This window comes from Aethalodelphis obliquidens, unplaced genomic scaffold (assembly GCF_003676395.1).
Source record: "Aethalodelphis obliquidens isolate GAN/ISIS:26980383/991018 unplaced genomic scaffold, ASM367639v1 scaffold7, whole genome shotgun sequence".
In the NCBI taxonomy this organism is placed as follows: Eukaryota; Metazoa; Chordata; class Mammalia; order Artiodactyla; family Delphinidae; genus Aethalodelphis; species Aethalodelphis obliquidens.
The window spans coordinates 65,181,481-65,200,129 of record NW_020837951.1 but is presented as its reverse complement, the minus strand read 5'-3'; the positions used below and the strand labels follow the sequence as shown (position 1 = coordinate 65,200,129).

Below are 18,649 nucleotides of genomic sequence, written 5' to 3'. Positions count from 1 at the left end.
GATTTGGGGGAGGGGGGCGCTTCCCAAGGCCTCGAAGGAACTTCTTGAGCAGTTTCCCCAGTTTTCAAGTGACGTTTTCACTTGAACTGATCATTAAATTGACCAGGAGTAAACATTAATCCAGAAGAATTAGTACCTCTGATCACATCACCGATAAGCATGAAAGGGAGCGTCCAGAGTGTATTAATAGAACAATCCAATAATCGGATGAGGGCATATTTTCAGTCATACACACAAGTATTCTGAAAATAAGTTGTACGTACACAAGTGGGTTAAAAGGGAACATTTTAGTTTAGGGTTTGAAACATTTTAATTAAAATGTCTTGTATGTCCAGATTCTAGGAGTAAATAGTCAAATAAGGGAATTTGGGTTTAGGGAGGCTTAGAAAGTTTAGTAAAGTTTAGTTTCTCTTATCTATAGCGTGAGAAAACCGAAACCAGTCATACAGCTGGTCATTGACAAAGGAAGACTAGAATTCAGGTGTCATTCACTTATGTTCTTTATTTTCCTCTAAGGTTGACTATGAGTAAGTTATATTAAGCATAATCAAAATTTGGAACTTGAAGATACAAATTCTGTTTTAGCCCATTAGGATAGGGTTAGCTATCCTGTGCTTAGAGGCTCACAGGTAATTTTATATTAAGAGGTTGATATGCTAGAAATGAAGATCAGCTGGATTTAAGATTTTCTATTTTGAAACTTACATGATTCCTAAGACAGTGTTATCAAATTTTTAAAATAACTAAATAATTTATGGCTGCACCTGGTCTTAGTTGCGACACGCGGGATCTTTGGTTGCAGCGTGTGGACTCTTAGTTGCGGCATGCAGATCTAGTTCCCCGACCAGGGATCGAACCCCGGCCCCCTGCATTGGGAGCTCGGAGTCTTACCCACTGCACCACCAGGGAAGTCCCTGTTATTAAATATTAAAATGTATGGTGTCTTTAAAAGTTTCTCAGGTTTGATTTACAATGGAGCTAGGTCATTTGAAAAATACCTTGGAATCTTTGAAATGCAATTGTTGCAATGCATTGAAGAAAGTAATTTACTCCTCTGAAAATCTTTTAGATGGCAAAGCAAGGGAACTGCTTTATTTATTTGCAAACGAATACCCATAGAGGAAATGCATAGAGCGGGTTTTAAGCTAGACAAGCTAAAATTCCTGGGTACAGAGAAGAAATCCTGACAGGCCTTTAATAGAGCTTAGCTGGAGTTTCTATGATTAAATGTGTTGTAACCCCCGGAGTGATCTATCATAATCACAGTTTTTAAAATAAAAATGCTGTACAGACCATTACTGAGGGGAGAAGTGATAGTCCTCTCTGAATTAATTATATATATTCTTATCTGGTCCATAGTCAAGAACATTCTATAACAAAGTGAATTTTTTATCAAAAGTCAAACAATATGTTTTAAAAATCACAAGAACTATTTAAAACTAGTGCCCTGGCATTTTGATGTTATCTTGGTTAGAGGTGATCATCTGGGGAGGTTGTATTGTTCAACTTATCAATAATTTTCTTCCTCTAAAATATATCTTCACTAAAAAAATAGATTCAAATATGGATCAAAAAAAGAAATGATAGAAATTTATATACTGAAAAATCTATCAAAGCCATACCTCAAAATCACATAAAATTACCATGTTGCTTTTTCCTTCCGCTCCCAACTGCAGTCAAGGGCCATTCCCTTCAAACTTCCAGTGTCATCCAAGAAGCATTCCTTAACTTCGCACTTTTTTTTTGCAAGTAATTTGATATGCCTTACCTTAGTATACTACTGTTCTTCACTGTGGAGCATTTTTAATCTTATAATAAGACTGATTTATAATGTTTCGTGCAGTGACCCCCGGACGGTCGTCTTTTTGTGCAGGTGCATGTTTGTGTACACGTACATGTACGTGATAAGTAACTTTTAGTTGATCCCTATGTGCAAACGGTATTTATAGAGAGGACACCTCAGTGTTAGCAAGGACTAGTAAGATTCTCATCTCGACAGAAACTTCTTTAATGCAAAGAAGAAGTTTCTGCGAGCTCTGTCATTTTAACCAGTGGTGGATATTCCTATAGCGTTCCTTTCTCCTTGGGGGAAAAAAAAGAGGAATTGGAAAGGTATTTCAAGCAAGTTCTTTATAATCTGGGCGTACTGAATTTAGCACCAGCTTTTGTAATCACAGCCAGCCAATATATACGTAGCTCTGATGTCCACACACTCATTTCATGACAACGATGGGCTTGGGTTCATGAGGGAAGCATACTTGTTTTCCAAAAGGGATAAATGTGCGTACATGTTAACAAAGTCCAGTCTTGATTTTTCTTTGGAAGTTTTCCTTTCTGTCTCTGCCACACTCCGTTGATTCTTTCTCATGGGACACCTCTGTCCTAGAGAAAGCAAGAGGATTGGCAGAGGAAGCCGCAATGGACTGGTCAACATTGTATTTTGAAGGTAAAGTGATGCTCTTCAGAAATTCTGCAAAACACAAATTTCCAAATCATGGAAATTGAGTAGGGTTTTCATTACCCAAAACAAATGTTGATTTTTTTTTTTTTATCAAGTCTAATTTGAACCATTTGGTGCAATCATGGTATAAATGAGTATGCTTCACTCTGCCTACAGATATTATAGTTGTTTCAGCTGGCCTGGAAACATTAGCCTGAAACACTGGGAAAGCACCATCACATAAAAGAACTGTGTGAATAAAGAAGAGTGTAATTTTGTTTACTTACACAAGCAAACTGCTCCGGTGTATATTGTATACGCTAGTGGTGCATCTTTCTCAGTCAGTGCCCTCCCGGAAATATGTGTTTAAATGTAAATTTGCTAAAACAAATAAGCATGCCAAGTTGTTTTCCCACATAATTTCAAGTGTTTCTCAGAAATTATCACAATATTGCTTTAAAAATTTCCCTAAGTGCTTCCCAGAATCTATTATCTTCAATAAGAATTTTTTTGTTTTACCATTTTTATTCATCTCCCCTTCTCGCCTACTTACACACACACATACACACAGGCACACAAACTTTGACCCGTACACACTTCAGATTGCCAAGTCATATAAATTAGAGAAATAAATATGATCTAACAAAAAATGGGAAAAAATAGCTCTGATGTGAGTGGAGAGCGCCCAGACCAGTTAAACTGTTTGGCTGAAGAGAAGAGGTTTAAAAGTAACTTGACTTTAGAAAGACAATTTAAAATTGAAATAGCTGCTTGTTACATATGGACCCACGTGAGTTCCAAAACAGGTCACTAGTGGGGGAACGGGAGAGACGAGGACTGAAAGTTTTATGACCTCTATAAGCTTTTTTCTTTAAAACTATAGGTAGTGCTTTCAGTCGTCGTAGCCAACCCTATCCAACTCTCAGGTGGTATCCGTGAGCTCTCCATTTACAGCCCCCCATAGGAAGCTGAGGGAGTGCCCCTGTTCATGACGTCTGAGATAACAGTCTGAGCCCATCACTTGCTCCTGAAGTGACCCAGCAGTTAAATGTTATATTTCCTAATTTCTGGGTCACTTCCTTGACACATATCCACCCAACCAAGAGGCCAGCACAAAGGCACAGGTGAAGGTGAGCTATGGTGAATTAACTGACCGACTGCCCTTCATCAGCTTCTTCCAAAGTGTTTGACAAGACGTGTGTGCATGACACGTGCCTGCTACATGTCAATATTAGCTCCGTAGAGAAGCAACCTCTGATTTTTATGACTACGCACCCCTTTCGTAAAAATGCCTGAGCTTGCGCCCCAATATATGTAAAGCTGTTTCTAAATTAGTAACATTAGCAAAAAATTGTCTTTCTAGGTTAAAAACTAAATAGAAATTCTCATGTTTACTCCTCACGTTAGTGGATTGTTGTGTACCCCCTACGGATAGGAGAGAATGGGGGGAAGGCATGTGTCTTTGTTTTTCTGGTCACAACAGAATGCAGGAAAGAAGATGCTCTCTATACATGTATAAATAGGGAAAGTGGTGAATATTGAGTCGTGAGATTTCATGCACTTTTCATGGTTTAATGTTTTCAGTCAACTTCATTGAGGTATACTTTCCATGCAAAAAAATCTACCAATTTTACATGTACAATCGATACAGTCATCTATGCGTCAGCACAGTCATGATGTAGAACGTTACCGTCACTCCCCAAAGTTCCTTTCTGTTCTTCCGCAGTCAGTCCCTTTCTGCCACCCTCAGCCCCTGGCAACTACTTATCTCCTTTCTGTTCTTATAGTCTTACTTTTCCAAAATGATTCCTCTGACTGGCTTGGTAGTGTCTGTAGCCTTTTAGGTGTGACTTCTTTCATTCTTAAGGTTATGCTTCTATCAATAGTTTATTCCTCGTTATTGCCCAGTAGTTAGTATTTCTTTGTGTAGATCTCCCACGATTCGTTGACCCTTAAGACTTAAACGTCTAGAAAGCCTGGCAACATTTATGTTTCAAGTTTTGCATAGCACGGTTTCATCAGTTTTTAACTCAGCAATTACAGCTCAGTTTTACCTGATACGAGTGCCAAGCTGGATAGGCTTGAAATTTGGTCATTTCTCTACCTTCTACTCAACCACATTTCTCTTGCCTTGATATCTGAATTCATCCTGAAGGAGAAAGGATAGAAAATTCCAATGGGAAACTGGTCATGAAAATAAGTTGCCAGTATGGTTATGGTTAGGGTGGAATAATTCCTTAAGATAGTACACTGCAAATGTAGACATGAAATCAAAAACTACATCTCATAAACCTCTGATTTTGTTTTAGGTGGTCCACATTTCATTAAAAGCTTTAAAATTAGATCAAAGGGGAAATGTTTTTAGTTTTTAGCGAATCGTTTTTGGATTTTTTCTTTAAATTGTGCCTTAAATTTGACTGACGAGAAGTTCGTTAAATAGAGTAGAAAATTAAACTATTCTGCACCTGTCTTTGAGACTTAAACTATTGGCTGATTTCTTAATAATTAGAATACTGCTAGAGCAAAGAAGCCCTAGATCTCTGCTACGTTCAGTGTTCCTCTCTCATTTCCACACATGGAAAGAGAGGCAGTGTTCCCCTCCGTGCTCTGGCATGCCAGTGGCCTGCTGTGAACACAGATGGGTTCCTTCTTGGGCTGGGGATTCTCTGGGCTTGAGGTCACCTGACAGTCTACTGATCCCAAAGCCTCTTATCTGGTCTCTCTTCAGTCTCTTTACATCTTTCCTTCTCTACTCTCCCTTTCCCTCAAATAAGAAAAACCAAGCAGTCTTATTTGACTTTGGTTTTAAAACTATGCATCCTATAAGGTGCTTTGATATGAAGAAAGGGCTCAAATAAAACCACTGAAACCATGATCGTTGATCCTACTGCAAGAAAGATTTTAGAAAATCACTCTGGAGCCATGCAGAACTGGGTGCCAGATTTCTACTGAGTGATATGATCACCAGTCCAGTGAATAATAAAAGGAAGTCTTTTCATTTAAAATGCTTAGACGTAAATATTTTAAGTGTTGTATACTTTTTCTGAACCCAGTAAAACTGGTTTCTAAGTCTCGATTATTTGGTATTACTCATCTTTTAATTAATAGGATAGCCAGTGAGTGTCATAGGAAATCAATACTTATCCTAATACCTTGCATTTCACTTAACAGGGTAAATCTTATTATCCTCATTTCATAAATAATAACCCCCAATGCAGAGGGTTCAAGGTCACTGAACGCTGGTTACAAATGGGGAAGCCTAAGGTAACTGACTCACCAACTACAGAATCGAATGGGAAGGACAAGAATCTAGTTACGCACTCTGATGTGATTATCATTCATGCACGAGACCAGCATCCCGGTGTGAGTTGGTCAGTAGTCAGGATGTTCCTAGTGGCCTAACAGACTGAATTTCTGTTTTATTAATATTTATTCTGTGATAATACCTAATTCTTTTTATGGCTCTTAATTACTCTGGTAAAGTGTATTTGACATGATAAGGGGGCCTAGATTATAGATCTCTACTTCTCAAGCTATCTGTGAGGAAGGACCAGTTTCTCCCCCAATCACTCTTAAGCCAACAACACTTAAGTTCAATAAAATAAAATAAAATTACTTTGAAAAGAAGTGATCATGCCTTCAGTTGTTACAGCAGTGTCCCATTGTCCCGAAGGTTTCCAAATGGTTGCTCTCAATTACCTGCAGACTGGTTTTAGGAAAATAATAGCCCTCAGACTAGCCCTTTTTGAATAGCATGTGGACCACTCATGGAAAGTCTTGTCTGAACAGAGGAGTCTTAAGCCACTGTTTGAGAATCACTGCACCACATCGTGCTTATTTCTGTCACAAAGATCTTCAGGAAAAAAAGAACCTTGGCCTCTCTTTTTTCCCTTTGATGATTTCTTCCCTTCAACCAGTTTAATCCGAGGATATGCTAAAAGTGATGTTCATTTCTAGCGTTGAGCTTTCAGACCCATTCTGTTGCATGAGAAAGTCAACATTGTCTCTTGCTGCAGTTTCTCTATTTGTGAACGTGATGGTCTTAGAGCATCTTGATGAATGATGGCTTCTTTGGAAAGAACTTTGGTGGCATCTCACATTGCCTGGATCCAGAGGTTACCCTGTCAGGAGGACTCCAGTTGGGAGCATGCAGTGTAGGTATCTGTCCCGTCCCCAAGCACATTCGTTTACAAAGAGACTGTGTTGTCCTTCTGTGTAAATATAAATGGATGCTTCTGTTACCACGATAAATGAAGCTTCTCTTTTATCATTCAGGCTACCAGCGAAGTAGCCTGGACCTCTTCCACCAGAAGTAAGTGCTTTAACATAACAGTCTCCTTTTTAGTGGAGACAGCCACTCAGGCCTAAAAAAGAGTCTGAAAGGCAGTAGATTTAGAAATAGCAGGCATTGTGGCAGGCCAGGAGAAAAGAGAAACCATATGGGACTGCTGTGTACCGTTAGGGGAGGGAAGACAGGAGGGTGATTGAAAGGAGATGCCTCAGGTGGGTTTAATCAGTTGCTATGGTTTCTAAGGCCTGTTTTAATACCGGAGGCTGCCAGCTCTGTAAGTACATTATCGATATGCAGATTTAGGTGCAGGCTACCTGGGAAGAACCTGAGGAAGAAATGGCTGTACCTTGCTCAGATTGGGTTTCCATAGTGAAAGCCTCCATAAAAGGACAATCAAGAAAATGGATTTGATGGTAAAAGAAAAATAGTGTAGAAGAGGACATTACAGCGCTCTGGAGACCAGCCTTGTTCAGGAGAGGCCCTGCTCCTTGTCATCACAGACTCAGTGTGCCCACCTGCAAAATGGCCTCATGGATGACAGTCACTTACCTCAGCAAACTTGGAGTCAGAATTTCTGGGTTCAAGTCCTGGGCCCCAGTTAGCATCTTCGCAACCTTAAGCCATCTCACCTCCGGTGTCTCATCTGTTACACATTTGCTGAGCTCTGGAAGCTATTACGACGCTCAAATGAGATAATCTCTGCAAAATCACAATGTATTTGTCTGCTTATTTACAACATCAACACTCTCCTTTACTTCCCTGCCCCAAAAAAAGAATGGAAGGGAGACCCGTTGCTGTGAGCGATAACTTTTTAAAAAATGGCTACTGCCCGACTCCAGGATCATCCAGGGTCACCGTGTATACACATCATTTGTACGACTAATGTGAACAGGCAGCTGTCTGAGAGTGTTTGATCTGAAGGCTAATTTCTCCTGCAAGATGAGGGAGGGACATCTGTATTTGACTTTATGTAGGACTGGACACCCACACACATATAAAATGATAGAATGCTAGCAATGAGCCTTATACGGAATACCATGTAACTATTAGAGCTTCTTTTTTAAGTAATTTAAATAAATGACAAGTATTGCCTTTTTATCAAATTTTAGGTGTCATGATTCAGACCATACGATTGTGGTCCAGAGAGAATTTCATGTTGCAAGGCTGAGTAGAACGGTCTACAAGAGAGAATTCTCCGTTGCAAAAATAGTACAGTTCCCTTTATCCTGTTTCCCCTGACGTAACATCTTACGTGAGCATAGTACGGTTGTTGAAACCAAGAAATTAGGATTGATACCATGCTGTTAACTAGAGACTTTATTGCAGATTTACCAGTTTTCCCACTAGTGTTCTTTTTCTGGTCTAGGATCCCTAGAATCTCGCATTTATTTGTCCTGTCTTCTTAGTCTCCTCCAATCCGTAACCAATCTTAGGTCTTTGAGTTTTTAAAAATCTTTCCCGACATTTACACGTTGACGAATACTTGCGACTGTTTTGCAGGATGCCTTTTAGTTTTGGTTAATCTGATGTTTTCTCATAATTAGATTGAGGTATAAATTTTTGGGCAAGCATGCCACGGAAGCAGCAGTGTGCCCTTCTCAGTATAAATATATACACATATGTATCTATCTCACACAAGGTCCGTGATGTTCCTTATCACCGGGTAATGTTTCTTGGCCAACTTGGTTAGGGTGATGTCTGCTAGGTTTCTCCATTATAATGTTATGATTTTCCTCTTTGTAATTAATAAGGCTCTTGTCTTGTTGTTTAAGATGATTTTATGCTTCTGTAAAGTGACAGTCAAGGGTTGGAGCAAGTGCTGTTCACAGAGGGTTGCCGAATATCGTGTACTGGTGGGAAGAAGCTGTGCCCTAGAAGATGACGGAGTCATTATTTAAGTGTTTGAATAGATTTTTCTCAATCCATACTGAAATGGATTGCCTGACATTATACTGCAGGATTTTTAAGCCCGACCTCCAGGCGTATCTCATAGTTACTAGCAAAAATGAAAGTGTGAAATGCTTTTTAATGTATATTTAACAACACATAGTCTGGTGATTACTGATGTGTAGTCTCTGTGGACTCCCCTCTGCTATCAGAGGAGAATGTTGAGAGACAACATTTTTACACATTTATTCGATCTAAATCCATCACATGTTTACTTTCTAGATATGTATAGCTGTCATTTATAACAAGATCATAAAAAGTCAAATACGCTGTCTAACTCAAACTTTGAGTCATAGGATTACAATCAATTTTCAGAAAAGTGCAATTACTGTTTTTCCCTACTCTACCTTATGAAATAGGCTACTGGTAAATGACACGAAAATATAGCCATTAAAAAGGGGGGGAAATACAGCATAGCAATGGGGGTATGGGAGGTAATGCTACTTTGTTCATCCTTTTGATGCAGAAATTCACATAATAGCTCCTATTTAAAGGAATTTACATCATTGAATCCAGTGCTGTGCTCGAGAAATAAAATGTGAAAAATGTACTCAATTCCTTCCTATGGTGTCACTGTTTGATAAGGATTAAGGTACCTTTTTTTTTGGGGGGGGGGGCATACACTGGGTTGCACAGCAAGAGGTCACATCTTGTACTAATATATGCTAGATACTTGCATAGTCTATAGGCCATTGTTGTTAAAGTAGCAGTAGTGTAGGCATTTTAGATCACAGAGCCCCAGTGGTCTACGTTTTGTTTGCTTTGACATTATTCAACTCAATCTGTTTCTCTAACTGTGACTCTAATGACTACATTGGCATGGCAGAAAAGTATGCTTTGTGGATCGACTTGTATTAACCGTGCTTGCATGTTGTTTTCTGCTCTCGGTGTTCCATGAGCAGACAGAGCACCTTCGGTTGCACTGAATAGTCATGCACAGTCAATAAGTTTTTGTGTTTGTCTTTGTCATTTCTTTGATGTGGCCTCCAGGATGCTGCCGGCAAGGTGCTGGACCGCTGGGCCATCATGTCTCGAGAAGAGGAAATCATCACCCTTCAGCAGTTTCTGCGGTTCGGAGAAACCAAATCCATTGTGGAGCTGATGGCCATTCAGGAGAAAGAGGGGCAGGCCGTAGCTGTACCGTCTTCAAAGACAGACTCAGACATCAGAACTTTCATTGAGAGTAATAATCGCACCAGGAGTCCCAGCCTCCTTGCCCATCTAGAGAACAGCAACCCTTCCAGCATTCATCACTTTGAAAACATCCCCAACAGCCTCGCCTTCCTGCTGCCATTCCAGTACATAAACCCGGTCTCAGCCCCGCTGCTAGGATTGCCTCCGAATGGGCTGCTGTTAGAGCAACCAGGACTGAGGCTGCGGGAACCCAGCCTTTCGACCCAGAATGAATATAACGAGAGCAGTGAATCTGAAGTGTCTCCCACACCCTACAAGAACGACCAGACGCCCAATAGAAACGCCCTGACCAGCATTACTAATGTGGAGCCCAAAACTGAGCCAGCCTGCGTGTCCCCCATTCAGAATTCCGCCCCGGTCAGTGATCTGTCCAAAACCGAACACCCAAAAAGCTCATTCCGGATCCACCGGATGAGAAGGATGGGGTCAGCGTCTAGGAAAGGAAGAGTGTTCTGTAACGCGTGTGGGAAGACGTTCTATGACAAAGGTACTCTCAAAATCCATTATAACGCTGTTCACCTGAAGATCAAACATCGGTGCACCATCGAAGGTTGCAACATGGTCTTTAGCTCCCTCCGAAGCCGTAACCGTCATAGTGCGAACCCTAACCCTCGCCTTCACATGCCTATGCTAAGGAATAACCGAGACAAAGATTTAATTCGGGCCACATCAGGGGCTGCCACCCCCGTCATAGCAAGTACAAAATCAAATCTCACACTCACAAGCCCTGGCCGGCCCCCAATGGGTTTTACCACTCCCCCACTAGACCCCGTCTTACAGAATCCTCTCCCTAGCCAGCTGGTGTTTTCTGGGCTAAAGACTGTCCAACCAGTTCCTCCGTTTTATAGAAGTTTACTCACTCCGGGGGAAATGGTGAGTCCTCCAACCTCCCTCCCGACCAGTCCCATCATTCCAACCAGTGGTACCGTAGAGCAGCTCCCCCCATTACCCTCTGAGCCAGCAGCGCCAGTAGTGATGATGGCCACTCATGAGCCCAGTGCCGACCTGGCGCCCAAGAAGAAGCCCAGGAAGTCCAGCATGCCTGTGAAGATCGAGAAGGAAATTATTGATACTGCCGATGAGTTTGACGATGAAGACGACGACCCCAATGATGGCGGAGCTGTGGTCAACGACGGGAGCCACGACAATCACTGCCACTCGCAGGAGGAAATGAGTCCAGGCATGTCTGTGAAGGACTTTTCTAAGCATAGCAGGACCCGGTGCATTTCAAGGACTGAAATACGAAGGGCCGACAGCATGACTTCCGAGGACCAAGAACCTGAGCGGGACTACGAGAACGAGTCTGAGTCTTCGGAGCCCAAACTGGGTGAGGAATCCATGGAAGGGGATGAGCACATGCACGGCGAGGTGAGCGAGAAAGTCCTGGTGAACAGTGAGAGGCCGGACGAGAACCACAGTGAGCCCTCTCACCAGGACGTCATCAAGGTGAAGGAAGAGTTTACAGATCCCACTTACGACATGTTTTACATGAGCCAGTACGGACTGTACAACGGCGGGGGTGCCAGCATGGCAGCCCTGCACGAGAGTTTTGCATCATCTCTGAATTACGGCAGCCCTCAAAAGTTCTCCCCGGAAGGTGATCTGTGTTCTAGCCCAGACCCCAAAATCTGTTATGTGTGCAAGAAGAGTTTCAAGAGCTCCTACAGCGTGAAGCTCCACTACAGGAACGTTCACTTGAAAGAGATGCACGTCTGCACGGTGGCTGGCTGCAATGCCGCCTTCCCCTCTCGCCGAAGCAGAGACAGGTCAGTAAATCTCCATTGGCTGCTCCTGCTGGGGGTGGAGGGTGCCGGTCATGGTGGACTTGAAACATTAAAAAAATCCAGCTTAGATGTTTTCTGATGCACCGTAAAGATTGTCCACAGTGATCACGTGACCCCCCCCAAGCTGCCGTGCTCGTGAAGGATTGTTGCAGTTGGTGCTTGTTGTGATTACGCATGCAGAGTCATGTGCCATCTTACCCAGTAGTGCACGCCATTTTTCTCTGTGCTCTGTGTATGTGTGTATGTTTCCATGCATCTAGGTGTGAATAAGTTAACTATGTACACAGTTCCCTGCTTCCCCGTGAACCTTCACTTAGAAGCCGCAGCTTCTGTTATATATATTTCTGCTTTGCCATGTGGCTTTTTAATTAAATCAATATATTATCTTCATACACACATATTTATCCAATATAGAAACAGAAATTTACGGATGGAAAGAACCATAGGTCCAGGACATCGAGACAGCCTGCATCTCCGTAGGTATAACCAGAAATGTTATCGTTCTTACATGAGTATTTAGTATGTCCTTGAATTCTTTAAGAGTCATACAAATATCAGAAGAAAACGGGACCAAAGTAATTGTTGATACGGGGAAGTGGTATGGTGATGGGGGTTACTTTAACTTTTTAACAATGTCTTGGAGCACATCTCTAAAATATAATCTGTCGTGGGAATTATGCACAGAAGGGGAGGCATGCATATACTTTGAGGATCAGTTAGAATATATTATGTCCAGCCTTCAGATGACATCACACCTTAGCTATGTAGCTGCAGCTCTGAAACAGTTGGGCTTAAACAGAAGCAGCTGGTCCTAAACTTACAGTGGTCTTTTTCAATCATCTTAAAGAAAATGTGATAGAAATGGAATGTGTCAAGGTGGTCAGTGGTGGGGTAACACAGTTGTCCTACCCTTGCGGAGATAAGCTTATGAACAGATCATTTACATGATACACTAGCTCAACGAGAGTCACGCAGTTAGTTCATCCCATCATGTTGGATGTGGTTTTTGGTTTTCCAGTGCCTTTTAAAAATATTTTTGGAGAAAATTTTTTTACATGGTAAAAATCAATATATCTAGAAGAAACAAAATGAATTAGGAAGTTTCCAAAGAGCCAGCACCCAAATTCTAGTGTTTATCGGTTGGGCAGAGGTCTCTGACAAAGTCACATATAATAGAAGTACACTGAAAAGTAGTGATCTGTCACTAGAATGCTCAGCTTTTTTTAAAAGTTCAATCTTTTTAAAAATGAACGTTAAAATATATTTTCCTTTGTACTCAAATATAAGCGGCCCAATGTATGAAAAGCAAAATCTCTGAGAAAAAACTAAGTGGCTTTCTTTGTACAACTCAAAACATACTTTGAAGAGAAATCTCTTCTTAAAAATCCCCCCTCCCCCATTTACCTTGTGCTGTAAAAACGTCTTATGGTCACAAAGTTCTTTTCAGTTCCAGGTTATCATCGACAGCCCCAGAATACGGCAGATAAGATAGCTAGACTTTGAATAATAAAACATAATACTATACCCACCCCACCCCCCCAAGTTTGTGAGCAATATTCATTCTTTTATGTTTGAAATAGTGCACTGGTGATAATGAGGTTAATGCATTGGATTTTTTTTTTTAACAAAAATAAGACTCATGAAAACCTGCATAAAATATTTATGGAAATGGAGTGTTTGAAGACAAGCCAAAATTTAAGCTTATTTGCATGAATTCCTATCACAGTTTTAGTTGGTTTGCTGAAAATACTGCAAGTCATGACACTGGAATAAATGGCTCTGGGACCAAAGGCTACAACACCCGAAGCTTGGTGCTCTCATTTATGTCAAGCCACTAGAAAACGCAAGCGCTTGTGTTTTTATGTCCTAATGTATAAGGAGGTACTGTGGGGAGGGTGGTTTGTCTGAGGAAAAACATTTAGTGATTGAGTGATAGCAGAAGAATATTTCAATCTCTAATTTTATTTTAAGGATTGAGAGTTTCATGAGTGACCAGCCATACAGAAGTTTAGACCAGTGCCTAGGATAACTAGGATATAGGATATTCTAGGTGAGAAGCATAATACAGATATTCTCCCATGTATGTTCAGTCACAGAAGAGATTGCAAACCTCAGAAGACAGGTGATTACATTTCATATGGGTAAAATAGCACGTCATGCCTAATCTTTTTAATTCTGGAGTTTTGTCACACATGATAAAAAGCAAATTGAAAAAAAAATACTGTACAAGAAAGTCTTGATTCTCACGTGAAATTTTGCTTTTCAAGAATCCGCAAATCTTTTGCCCTCAGGGTAAAAACATAGCAAAAACTCTTGATACTTTGACTTTTTTAAGAAGAGTGTTCATCCTTGTTGAGTCTATTACTTGAGTTAATATATGATGCGACTGTAACTACCACCGAATAAGCAAAAACAGTGATGCCACTGGGGTACCACCCTCCTCGTGCATCTCAGGAAACACAGTTTTGCACTATAATTGTACTCCTGTTTCAGCCCTTTATTGTCATTTCATCAACTAATAACGACCTGTAATTTAATCTCCTTATTCACAAAGCCTCTTGCCTCACATCTTGAATCTACCCCTCAGACATATTATCTTCCTCTTTCTCTTCACTTGTACTGTGTCAGTCACAAGAACCCCAGGAATTTCGTGTCCCTGCTTTTGTCCTCTTCAATTCACTATGAAGCTAGGATAAGTTTTCTTACCTTTCTCTGAGCCAACATACCTTCTCAAACAGAAATCCCCCTTTGCCTTTAATCCTGCCGTGTCCTCACCCATTTCTCTCCTCTCCCCAGAGTCTCGACTCATCCATCCTGCACTCCACAACATCTTCCTTGTGCAAATAAAGCATTAGAAGGCATTCCGAGTGGGGGCTGAAGTGTGCAAGGCTACCGGGTTTCTGGGATGCCTGTGATAAAATTAACAGAATGACCCTCTTCCTACTGTCTACGAAAGCAGCCTTCTTGTCTTTGGGCTTAGAACACCTTACAGGAGAGAGAAACAGGTCTTCTTGCGCTTCTTCCAAGATGGTTATACACGAGGGAGTTGCGTGTTTGGTCTCAGATAGGCTGTTAGTAGGATGGAGGTAGAAAGATGTTAAACGCTGTGTTTTAGATTTGACGGCTAGGTAGCAGAGATTTCCAAGTCTTCGCTTATGGTCTTTCTAGGTTTTTATAAGATCCGATTGAAGGCTTTTTGAAAAGCAAGAATATTCTTTGTGTAAAGTCACAAAAAGGGAGACGAGAGAGAGAGAGAGAGAGAGAGAGGGGCACAAGCAAGGCTTGTGAGGGCTGAGGAGTCCAAGCGCAGTGTCAGAGGTGTCCTTTTCTATACAGCTGTGAATGAGTGTGAGTTTAATAAATCAGAAAGCAAAGAGGACCATTCCACGCTAATGACAAAGAGCAAGCTAATATACCCAGACTCCAGTTCATCTGGTCGCTAGGTGGTTGTTAGGGTAATTTTTACTCCAGGTTCTAGAAGTAAAATGTCAATTATTTTCCCTGTAAAGAACTATAGAACTATAAGGCAGTGGCTGAAGTATTTACGTGCATACTGATAACAGTGTGTAGTGTTACACCTGACAGTCTCTAAACACCCTTACTTCTTTCTTGTTCGTCCCTTGATTTTTTTCTGCCAAGATACTGTTCTCTCAGGGAACAGGAAAGCTGACCTGGGTTTTGAAGTAAACATATGAAAATACTCCCTGGGAAGAAGACATTCCAACTGGCCTAGAACCTACAGTCTTCATACAGGACATTTTCTTGAAGATAGTGTCATAGAATTGGCTGGGCCTGGCTTCCTTTGGTCATTTCTCATCCTCTGTCATGTTTTTTGATCCCCAGGAGGGCCGACTGGCCATGGATCAACCCCATTTATAAATTACATTTGGTTTTTATTCAGAAAAATAAAAACCCTTCTGTCCTCCTCCCCCAAATTCCTTATCATTTGCTAATATGATAAAAATCTATTTAATGCCGATCACTAAAACAGACATAAATAGATTTTACATTGGCGGCTATAACGAAGACGTCGTCCACAGAAACTAGATGGTCTGCATCTTTGTTCCTCTCTTCCTCCGAGAATAGTGGCCACTAATTGCCACAGTTTATCTTGAATTTTATCAGAAGGGTCAGCACATATGGTTGATCTTCAAGGTGTAGGAAAGGCGATTCAGCCCCATGAATAGATTTAAAAACAAAATAATATTTGGTCAGGGTGATTTATAAATAAATATGAGGCAACTGTTGGTGCCAAGGGTGAACCTTCTCTTTGATGGCTAGTTAAATCTGTCCAGATTTAAACCTGTAAACCCCTTGATTTGTGTGGAATAAGATATCTGTATTTGGTTTATTAAAACCTGCTGATGTCTCCAGAACTAAATTTGTTCCTCTATAGGCCTCTGGGTAGCTGTACCTAAAGAGCAGAGATGTATAGTTTTTGCTTGTCTGATTACCTGACTTCCAGCCCTGTACAGGTGTGCAGGAATAAATTAACATGAGCTACCTCTGATGAGCCACTGCATACATTAACAGCAGAGGTGAAGATGCGAAAACATGCTGCCTGCCTCCTGTTAGCACCTTCTCAGCAGCGACACCCATTTTTTCCATCATTCTCTGTTTGGAAACGTAGAGAACTTTGTAAAGAGAGATTCTCAGTAAATACACATGATTTCACCAGGCAATACCTCCAAGAAATGAGCCACTTAGCACCAACTGAAGATGACTATCAGTATATTTGCCCTAATGTAATTTAGCTGTCAAATAAAGCGTGTTAATCCTCTCCAAGTACAAGAAGAGAACATGTTAAGGCATCAGCCTTCTCGTTTCCTATATTTTTGCCATTCAAACTGCAGCTCTCCAGAATTCTTTTAAAAGGTGAAGTTGTGCCGGTCCTCTGACTTTTAAAGGAAGAGGTTTTTTTTTTTTTTTTCCTTCTTCCCTGTTACTCTGTTTGGTTCCACAATACAGCCGGGAGATCAGTAGGTCTTTTGTACTTCTCTCCATTACTTTCCATCAAAGGCAAACAAACAAAATAAATCCCCCTTCTGAATAATTGCTAGTTGTGCCCTCCTCAACTGAAACTTTGGTAGGAAGATAAACTTCGATGTCATTCCTGTCTCTGGGCTTCTTTTTATATCCTGGGAGAAGAGCAATGAGCAAAACAGTCTCCTTGTATCATGGGGAGAGACTCTGTCAAGCCTACAGTGAGCCTCGGATCTTCCTAATGACCTCCTGCTGGCCCAGCTGGATGTAAGACAAGCTCATTTAAGCCTCTGCTGACCTTTCACTCCTCCAGTCCAAGAACTACACCAGTCACTTCCACCAAACTGCCTACAAAATAGACAACAAAGCTTAATGGCAGGCAAAGGACTTTCTCTCCATGATACAAAGAAATTTTTACAAATTTCTATTGATGGGCGTAACATTCAATCTCTCGTGGCTACGTAACTGCCTCTGCACAAACGTAATGCTTCTATAATACCCTTTATCCTTATCTTCCCTCAAAGGGAACAAGCTACTGCTCTTCGCCAGTGCAAACTCGAAAATTCAGGCAAAAATAGCATTTAGAGCAGAATGCACACACCGAATGCACAGGTGGTAATTTTCATGATAGCACCACTTTGAAAGGGTCATCTTCCTGATTTCCGTCTCCCTTGGGTCCACCACCTTCTGCCCGATCCTCTGATAGACTTTCTCTCGGTGTGATTCTTTCTCATCATTATTCATTTGAAATATTTGTTTTTCTAGATAGTCTTTTCTTTTTAAAAAACACAGGCCATTTCTCACCTGGAAGCAGGTTATAAGACTTCACACGTATATTAGTATATGCTTGTATCAGTCCTGGGAAGATGGGCTCTCTCTTACGGTGAGAGGCTTCTGCCAGCTTTCTCTTGCTGTGAGTGATCATTTTTGTTGTTGTTGTTCTTGTGCTAAGACGAACACAGACTTTTCTTTCTCTGTTGAAACTTCATAGTGAAGGTTGGGCTAGAAGGCATTTCTTTTTTAAAAAAGCCTTCTCAGAAATAATTTAATGTTTTTGCCGTAAGACTCCCACAAGCTTCAAATAAATGAATGTGGCAGAATATAAAAGTTTACACTTGCCAAAAAATTACAATGTCATAAAAAAGGGATTTATTAACTTTTAATTCTTCAGTGCCAAGATGTGTGTGTGCGTGCACGTGTGAGAGAGAAGCAAGCTGAGGAGGAGGAGAGAAGAATGCTTTTCAGGAAAGGACAATTTTTCTGCAGTTATTTAACATAAAAGTACACTTAAAAAATACCTAGAGGGAGGGAGACGCAAGAGGGAAGAGATATGGGAACATATGTATATGTATAACTGATTCACTTTGTTATAAAGCAGAAACTAACACATCATTGTAAAGCAATTATACCCCAATAAAGATGTTAAAAAAAAAAAAAAAAACCTAGATTTTATGTCCTAATGCTAGCTGCTTGAATTAAAACAGGAGCTGTAAATTCCTGGTAAAAAGCTGTCATGCCTGAAGTGTCAGTGATCTTAACTCTAGTACTTGATGGAGTTTATGACTTCTTTTACTAACTAGGGGGAAGAATGTTACCTACTTCTAGTTTAATTCTTTTTCTTGCTCGCTCTAATTATTTTGACTTCACCTCAGGAGAAAAGAGCCAAGTGCTTCTACCCGAACGTACGTAAGTGGCGCCTCAATTTTGCTATTGCATATGTCAATCTGAATTATCACTAGCGATTCGAAAATGATGCTAACATTCTCATTTAAATGCATCCACGTAATGTATATGTGTGTTGATACGTAAACACCCACATAAATATCAAAAGACAGATCATCCTTAATTGCCAGAATAGACATGTTCATCTTAGAAAGTGATGTATGAAGTTACTTCAGCACATGGATGGGGAGCAAGATTTTTTTCAGTCAAAGGAGACAGATTTGGGCAGTGAGAACAACAGACCTTCAAAAGCAAGCCTCTTGGGTCTGACGGCCAGCTGAGGGGAGC

At 40.9% G+C, this 18,649-nt stretch overlaps 1 protein-coding gene across 16 annotated transcripts in view; it reads left to right on the top strand.

Annotated features, from left to right (window-relative positions):
- Window positions 1–18,649, top strand: part of BNC2 (basonuclin zinc finger protein 2) — a 429,908-nt gene that overhangs the window by 392,567 nt on the left and 18,692 nt on the right. For 9 of the 16 annotated variants that reach the window (XM_027105904.1, XM_027105901.1, XM_027105905.1 and 6 more), the window contains 2 exons: window positions 9,669–11,638; window positions 12,071–12,136. In XM_027105904.1, the coding sequence (XP_026961705.1) occupies window positions 9,669–11,638; window positions 12,071–12,136 (2,036 nt within the window). The remainder of the gene's footprint in view (window positions 1–9,668; window positions 11,639–12,070; window positions 12,137–18,649) is intronic. The other 7 variants (XM_027105914.1, XM_027105903.1, XM_027105902.1 and 4 more) reach the window with 2 other exon arrangements.